Source organism: Coffea arabica, chromosome 2c (genome assembly GCF_036785885.1).
Source record: "Coffea arabica cultivar ET-39 chromosome 2c, Coffea Arabica ET-39 HiFi, whole genome shotgun sequence".
NCBI lineage: Eukaryota > Viridiplantae > Streptophyta > Magnoliopsida > Gentianales > Rubiaceae > Coffea > Coffea arabica.
The window spans coordinates 29,961,360-29,970,113 of record NC_092312.1 but is presented as its reverse complement, the minus strand read 5'-3'; the positions used below and the strand labels follow the sequence as shown (position 1 = coordinate 29,970,113).

General features: G+C 32.4%; 1 protein-coding gene across 1 annotated transcript; it reads left to right on the top strand.

The window, feature by feature from the left end:
- The first annotated feature begins 1,744 nt into the window (after nt 1-1,744).
- LOC140035294 (serine carboxypeptidase-like 40) lies at nt 1,745-7,719 on the top strand. The gene is made up of 8 exons (XM_072075678.1): nt 1,745-2,166; nt 3,898-4,005; nt 4,120-4,394; nt 4,702-4,959; nt 5,729-5,847; nt 5,940-6,032; nt 7,179-7,284; nt 7,443-7,719. Exons 1-8 carry the CDS (start codon nt 1,797-1,799, stop codon nt 7,587-7,589), a joined length of 1,476 nt encoding a protein of 491 aa, XP_071931779.1. The 5' UTR covers nt 1,745-1,796; the 3' UTR covers nt 7,590-7,719.
- The last annotated feature ends 1,035 nt before the right edge of the window (nt 7,720-8,754 follow it).

The following is an 8,754-nucleotide window of genomic DNA, read 5'->3' as shown; positions in this document are numbered from 1 at the left end:
AAAAAGTGATATTATGAGAGAAAAGATAATATGATTCCACTTGTCAAAAAAGGGAAGGAAAAGTTTAGCTAAAATGACCAAGAATCCACTTGTCAAAAATATGTGCAATACATGTGTCAAAAAGATAAGGTACTATAGTAACTTGGCTTTTTTCTTATATAATAGGTAGATTTCATAAACCTCCTTTGAGGTTTCTGACTATTTCATCGATCTCTCTTCTAGTTTTGAAAATTATGTTAATCTCCCTTGAGATTAATTATCTAGTAATATTTAGATTCTACTAATAATTAAAAAGTGATATTATGAGAGAAAAGATAATATGATTCCACCATTGCCTCTCATTACATTATTTAGTTAATTTAATACCAATCCATACATTAAAAAAATACTAAAATTTTCTAGGGATCAAATCATATGTAGCATAAAAATAGTATATCATTCTATATTTTTCAATTAGTGCAAGATCCAAATTACTCTTTTCATTTATATACCCATTGTTAGACATGATCAACAACAAATAATCAAAAAAATTACAATTGAAACATTACAAAAAGCAAATTTTAACATCATAAATATCTTTATCAACATATTAAGGTTATTTGCTAAGATTTTTATGTTATTAAGATTCACTCTTTGTAATGTTTTGGTTGTAGATTTTTTATTATTTATTGTTGATTATGTTTGACAATGGGCCGGTAATTAAAAAAAGTAATTTGGATCTTACAATAAGTGAAATGTATAGAATGATATACCATTTTTTTAATGCTATATATGATTTAATCCCTGATGATAAACAGCAAATTTTAATTTATTTTAAATGTGTGGGTTGGTTATTAGATTGACTAAATAATATAGTAGATAAAAACAATGGTGAAATCCGGTTGTCTTCTCTCTCCTAGTATCTTTTTGAATTATTGGTTGGATTTAGATATTATAAGATAATAAACCTCAAAAGAAGTTAGTGTAATTTTTTAACATTAAAGGGAGGCTAGAAAAATAATTGAAAATTTCAAGGGAGGTTTTTGAAATATCATACAACAAAAAATTCATACTCCAAAATTTTTTAGTTTAAAATTCTAGTATTATTAATGCCTAAATTAACATGTGCAGTACAAATCGGAATATTCATGTGAAATGACCAAATCGCCCCTAAGGACAATCGGATCCTTAAGATACACTCCCATTCAAGAAGAGAATTTTGAAATCCAAATCTCCAACCAGTCCAAGGCTCCAAACCGCTAAAGATTTGGCTTGTGACCGTATTGGCTCGCAACGGATCTTCTGTCTCACAGCTTGTACCACTCTCTGTCCCACTTTTTATTATATTGCTATTTTTCCTTCATAAATATCATGTTTTAGTTCTTTTTTGTTTCCTTAAGATCCAATAACTATTAATTCAGAATACACAAAATTTAACAAACTAAAAAAAATGCATAAAAAAATGAGATTTTTTATGAATTTTCTGCTATATTTTTTACTTTTCTATTATATATTACTTTTTTGAAGCTACGGTATTTATTTTTTACTCAATTAACAGTTATTGAATTTTAAGAAAATAAAAAAGAACTAAAATATAATGTTTATGTAGGAGAAATAGCAATATAATAAAGAGTGGGACAGAGAGTGGCATAGGGTATGGGACAAAAGATCCGTTGCGCATATTCGCATAAAGACATTCATAATTTCCATATGCTGGTTATGTTTGATAATCGTTATGCACCCTCCTAAATTTCTTATATATACGCAAAATTCAGACTCGAAAGTAGTATAGTTCAAAAAGCAAGAATACTCCAGAGATGGAGATCAAGAAAACCCAAATTCTTCTTCTTTCAACTCTCTTGCTTTCATCTTTGGCTCTCAAGATCCTTGGGAAGAGCCACAGAGAAGCTCGCCATCAACTTTTCATGGCTAAATTGAAGCCTAATTCTAACATTGACAAATCCCACTTCACACCATTTGAGAATCCACCTAAGCCTGTGCAAGATGGGCTGAAAGAGAAGGATATCATTCAGAAATTGCCCGGACAACCCTCTGTTAGTTTCAAACAGTATGGTGGATACATCACCATCAATGCCACTGCTGGCCGTGCCTTCTATTATTACTTCACCGAAGCACAGGATCCCAAGAAAGCTCAAGATTTGCCCCTTCTCCTTTGGCTCAATGGAGGTATTTGTATATACTTTAAACTAACTTGGATCTTGTTGTTTTTCTTTTTCCTGTCTGCTCATTACTATGTGAACTTGTTTGTTTACGAAACTGTCTTTGCATCAGATAAGTATCATTGAGTCCAGAATTACATGACGAAAAATCAATGATTAGCAATAATTTTCGGTGGAAAAGAAAGATAAGGAAAGAGTGGAGAAAAGGAAAGTGGCTTGGTCCATGTGTTTTGGATTAAGATCAGATGTTGAAAAGGAAAACAAAAAGCAGGAAAGAAACCTAGCATGTTGTCCAAAGGAGAGAGGTGTACATTAGGCAAGTAAAAGTAACCAATTTATTCCCTTTGTTTTTAACGGGCGCCCAATCATATGCAAATTTGGCAAGTAAAAGTGATTCACTTTATCGAATATTCTAACAGATGCCCATTAGTATACACTTAAATGACGCAAATTACATGCTAACAATAATTGTCTTTTCTTGCGTTTAAATAAATTTGTAATTTAATTTAATTTTCCAAAATATCAATAACTTAATTCTACTTAACCAGTGTCCACTGGTTACACTTATCCCTTATTTAAAATAGTCTTTTATCCATCTGTACAGAAACCAAATGTACAGAAAACAAGTAAATCCAACATCTACCTTTCCTTCATTATGATTTCCTTTTTCCCGTAAAAAATCAATAAGACCAAATCCTTCCTATTGCCCTGAACTTCCCCTCTTATTCCCTCAATCGAAACGATTCCCATTGTAAATGAACATTTGATTTTGTTATGCTTTTTCTTCGTCATACGTCACTCTGTAAGTCTTTTCTACATGAGTTCATGATTCATACGCCAATAGTCATAAAAATTCTTATGAAAGATATTGAAATACTATTTCATGTGCTTTACTATGACATCTGCAAAATCCATTTAAGTATCATATCAGTTTCTTGATTAATTTAATTATTTATTTCAGGGTAATCATTGAGTTATGTCTAGATGTTAATAAATTATCCTCATTCTATACCTAATTATGGATTAACACTACTAGTTCATATTATGTTCAGAATGATGAGGCATGGATGCCGATCTGGTTTAATAAGGCCACAAAGAAATAACATCATTGTCAAAAGTCTTTTCTTTTTCTTCTTTCTATATATAAGTAATCACAGTCACAATTAGTAAGCCAAAAAAGCAACGAACCCCACAACTCCTTCAACTATTTCGATCATAAAAGTTTTGGTCCCTCATCCATGCCTTAATTCACTCATTGAACCCCCACCAACAAAGAAGCATAAAATAAGGCACTTCCATTTATTCTAGCTATTAGAATAGATGGAATGGGGGTCATATCAGTGTTAATTCACTAACACTTGATTATCTACATGAAAACCTTGTGAATTTGTTCTTGTTCAAAGATCACCAATGTGTAGGGTCTAAAGTGCCATCTAAAAAAAAAAAAAGAAAGAAAAAAGGAGAAGAAGAAGAAGAATAGGAGTTTAAATCAGCACCACGATATATGCTTGTATATGCACTTTAGATGATAAAGTGGACAAAACGACAAAGGCATCAAATCATTAAGACTTTAAGTTAATGTACATAGTCATTCTTGTCCCTCAAAAGCTTGTGATTCAAAAAAAAGTTAAACAGCTCACTCAACTCGTTTTTGGCAGGATATGTAGTATGTTCAATTCAATATCGTAACGTCTTCAATATAAAATGGAATTTTCCCAATTTGTCACTTTCGAAACAGGTCCTGGTTGTTCTTCACTTGCCTATGGAGCAATGCAAGAACTTGGACCATTCAGGGTTGGTAGCGATGGCAAAACATTGTACAAGAATCAATATGCCTGGAATCATGGTGTGTAATCTTCTCTTGATATTTTACTAGTAAATGTATTCTTATGCGTTTTAAATAAAAGATATTGATATTTAGCTACTTAATAATTTTTCAATCAATTTGTTCTCCCAACAGTGGCCAATGTTCTGTTCCTAGAATCTCCAGCAGGGGTTGGATTTTCATACTCCAACACAACGTCGGATTTTGTGAAGGGTGGGGATAGAAAAACGGCTGCGGACAATTACATTTTCTTAATAAATTGGCTTGAGAGGTTTCCCGAGTACAAAGATAGAGATTTTTATATTGCTGGAGAGAGCTATGCTGGTCATTATGTACCTCAATTAGCACATAATATTGTGTATCATAACAAGAAGGCCAACAAGACAATCATTAACCTGAAAGGAATTCTGGTTCGTCTCTCTACTTCCGCCATTATTTTAGTCGACAAAGAAAAAGAATTTTGGTTCAGCTGTGGGCCTAACTTATTCTCCTCAACGTGGAGACATAATTAGACTTTGGTCAAAAAGAATGCTTGGAGCACCCTGGATGCCACTTTCTTTGGAGGGACTTCAGGAACTAGTCGTACAATATTCTAACTATACCCCAACTAGTGAATGTGACTGCTGTCTATGATTACATATAATTATTGAAAATGAAAGTCTTTGTTAACTTGTATGTGGAACTAAATTAAAGTTACCCTATTGTGCTAAAATGCAGATTGGAAATGCAGATATCAATCATGAGACGGATAACATAGGCATGATTGATTACTGGGCAAGCCATGCTTTGATTTCCCTTGAATCTTCAAGAAAAATTCACAAATACTGTAATTTCTCATTGGATGACCAAAGATCTGATGAATGCAGTAGCACCTTAGGTGAAGTTAGCAACATGCTAGAAGATATTGACATCTACAATATCTATTATCCTCTGTGCTTGGATGCCAATGTGACCAGCATCCCTAAGAGGTTTTCGGTAAGTTTTCCACTGTTTTTAGTACTAGCAGATTCGATGAATACTTTTGACACATTTTATTGGAACATATGACACTTCCTTTGAAAGTATACAACACCATTCGTTAGGGGATTTTCTGAAGCACTTTAGTTGCACCAAAAGAATTGGTTAGTGTTATCGCCAAAAATGAAGTTTTAATGTCACTGAATTTTTTGCAAATTCCGAGAATGTCCTTCTCAAGTCAAACTAAATATTATCACAAATCTACTTGAGGGGGGCAGTATTGTATTTTACGTGGATTTTTTTTTTTTTTTTTGAGAAAAGCAATATCATTTGGTCAAAGAACATCCAGTGCTCAAAAGATAATAATCTGTAAAAGTCCATATATTGGATCTTAATTTCTTTGAATTTATGTGTGGAAGGTTCTTAGCGTAGTGATATGTGTTAAGAAGTCAAAATTTCCTTTTTCCAGAACCCCAAAAAAAGGTGAAAACAATTTGCGGCTTTTCGAAATTATTGCTGGTTACCCAAAAAAAGGGGTTTTTCTAACTAATGCCATTGTTAACACATCTACATTCACTCAACTTACCATGTATATACACACACTAATAATTACTACTTTATTTTATATTTATACACTTTTTTTAATTAATCCCCTTGCATTTATATGCTTTTCTTAATTAATGTTATATTTCTAAAAATCTAACACTTGAAATACATTTTAGACATACCGAAAAAAATTCATTTCACAAAATTTTAGACATCTTAATTTTGGTAACGTGATTCGCAGATAATGGAGATCGATCCATGCAGCGACAATTATGTTTATTCATACTTTAATCTGCCTGAAGTACAAGAGCAAATCCATGCTAATGTAACCAAATTACACTATGATTGGCAATCATGCAGGTTTTTGGAACCCCATCCCTCTCGTTTGACTAATGTGTCTTTTTAAGAAAAGTTGGGTATCTTTCAAACTGAATTGATAAAAAAAATTGCAGTGGCGTTATTGAACGCTGGGAAGATAGAGCATCAACGGTCCTTCCTTTCATTGAAGAGTTGATGGAGAATGGAATTCGTGTGTGGCTATTTAGGTAATTTGGTCATCATCCTATCACCATTATTTGTGCATTTCATAAATTAAGGAAACTAGTAGGCATAGAAAAAGTTTAAAATGAAGAGGGGGAGGCAGACGTAAAATCTTAAAAAGTTTGGCTGCTTTGTATCTTTTTCCGTGAACACCATTTTTTCGTTTAATTTACATCGTGGCCCCAAATGCCCAAATCATGTATCAAAAATCAAAACCATACATTCACATTTGCTTTTCTTTTTCTTTTTTATAAGTAGCATAATTTTATCCCAAATGGCAGAAAATATATTATTAACACAAAAAAAAAATACAAGCAAATTTGAAAATCAACAGATATAGCAGATTTGAAAAACTCATCGAATATATAGCACATCAAAACTCTAAAATATCTTCTAAAGTTCAGATGAAGTGTTGCGGCCCGATAGATAATATGCATGTTTTTAACATCCAGATCTCATATGAAACTGTTTCAAGTCCAAAAACAATTGACACATGACAAAAGACATTTGGACTATTCTAGTTTGAAAAAAAATAAATGCAAGAAATCTCATACTTAACAGGAAAAATAACAAAAAAAAAAAAGAATCACGAGGAAGTTTTAAGGAAGGAGAAAACTCCCGTTAGAATAATTTAAAAGAGATGAATCTTCTTCCAAGAGATTCTAGAAGAGAAAATTCATTGTAGAAAACGAAAAAAAAACTATAGGGAGAGCTAGCTTCCTCCCATGTGGAAGAGCTGGAGGATTATCGGAGAGAAGGCTCTTTATCTATTTCCTTGATTAGGGATAAGGGTTGCTGGCCTCCAAAATGCATTTAGCTGTGGATTTTTATTACTGTTACTGTTAAACAACTAAGCTGGACACATTGACTGCACATTTTTAAATAACACTTCCATAGTTCACAATATAACCCTTTACTTAGAGCATTACTACTATAATTCTCCTAATAGTTTACTAAGTTCATAATCTTTTTAAGTTTTCATGTCTGGTTTATATTTTTGTGGAACTGTTGTTCTGTGCACTTCTCGGCCCTAATCTTTGCTGTAAAATTCACTCATTATCAAGATTATCCCGTCAAAATTTATAAAATCCCCTCTTCTATTTACCTTGCTGCTTAAACAAATAACCTTGGTGTCATATTTTTGTCAACAGTGGTGATATGGATGGAAGGGTTCCAGTGACCAGTACGCAATACTCCTTAGAAGTGATGAATATCACAACTTTAAATCCTTGGCGTGCCTGGTATCGCGATAGGGAGGTCAATATAAGATCATTCCAGCAATACTTCGACTTCACTAAATTGGATTTGGTTTTTTGAGATCCAAATACTAAGGATCTTATTTCTTAAATTCTACTAATAATCTTAACTTATTATCACGTATATTAATTTTTTATTTTTTTGATTTTCATAATCAGGTTGGTGGATATGTTCAAGAGTACAAAGATAATTTGACATTTGTAACGGTTAGAGGCGCCGGTCACGAAGTACCAAGCTACCGACCTGATCGAGCTCTTTCTCTTGTTTTAAACTTTATTGCAGGGACTCCACTCCCCAAAAAATGAATAAACAAAAATAGTAGATTGTCACTGAACCATCTTCTTGGGATGCATTGACGAAATATGTTTCTTTTATATTGACTTGAAATGTAATCAAGCAAAAAAGAATTTAGATCACTCATCGACTTTTTGTTCATTCTATTTTTTAGCTTGTTTGCAATTTAATCTACAAGAAGCAGTGAGAAATTTGCTTTGAACCGCCCCCCGATGTTTGTGTTTGGGGGGGGGGGGGGGGGGGGGGATTATCTGCAGTGGCCAATGAGCCTAGCCGAAATCATCTTATCTTGACATGTTCAAAAAGTAATCCGTTACGGAATAACAAATAGTCTAGCTTTGAATGATATATAACCATATTTAATTAGATGAACAATATGTCATATAAAGTAATGCTCAAACGAATGATAATGATAGTGTGCTCAATTAATATATATATTTTGTATCAATTCTCCCTTTGTTTTAGTAGATTATTATGTTATTGAGTGGATTCTATTTATGTTTTGTTGGTGTTTTAGGAATTTGAAACAAAAAGAGTTTAAAAAGAGGTGTTGAGAAGGATTATTTGTTGTAAAGCACAGCCACTTCTTTAAGACCTTGTAGAATTCAAAAGTTGCAGCATCCGGAATTAATTTCGGTTGATTCTCTGCAGTTCTAGGAAAAAAAAAGGACCAAGAGTCCTATCTCCTTTGGGAAGCTTTATTTTTATGGAAAAGCTTTATTTTACGGAAGATAATTAATTAAGATTTTTATTCCAACTTTATTTAGGAAAGTAGATTATTATTAAGAGGAACTTTACTAGATAAGAAATAATTCTTTTGTTAGGAGAGATATCTTTGGAGTGGGAGCATGGATATATTCCCAACTCACTTTCATTTCAAAACATCTTCATAACTAGTTAGTATTAATTTCTCCCCTTCTTTTCTTCTCTCAAAATACAAAAACATCGATATTTTTCTTGACTGCATTTTTTCCATGAAGAGTGGCTAAACTTACTTTTCTAGTCAAAAGATAATTGAAGACTTCGTTCTACGACAATTGTGAGATCCAATTTAATTTTATTATTTAATATATTCATGGGTATTTGTATATTTCCTGTATTACGTATGTGATGATTATTGTGTGTGATTAAATAGGCTCGCGATATTTGATTATTCATAATAGTCTATTGCTAATT

Excerpts from the sequence above, each read along its gene's own strand:
- LOC140035294 (XM_072075678.1), top strand. The coding sequence starts at position 1,797 with ATGGAGATCAAGAAAACCCAAATTCTTCTTCTTTCAACTCTCTTGCTT. Across the intron at positions 4,395-4,701 it reads TTAACCTGAAAGGAATTCTG|ATTGGAAATGCAGATATCAA; the intron begins GTTCGTCTCTCT and ends GCTAAAATGCAG. Across the intron at positions 4,960-5,728 it reads GCATCCCTAAGAGGTTTTCG|ATAATGGAGATCGATCCATG; the intron begins GTAAGTTTTCCA and ends CGTGATTCGCAG.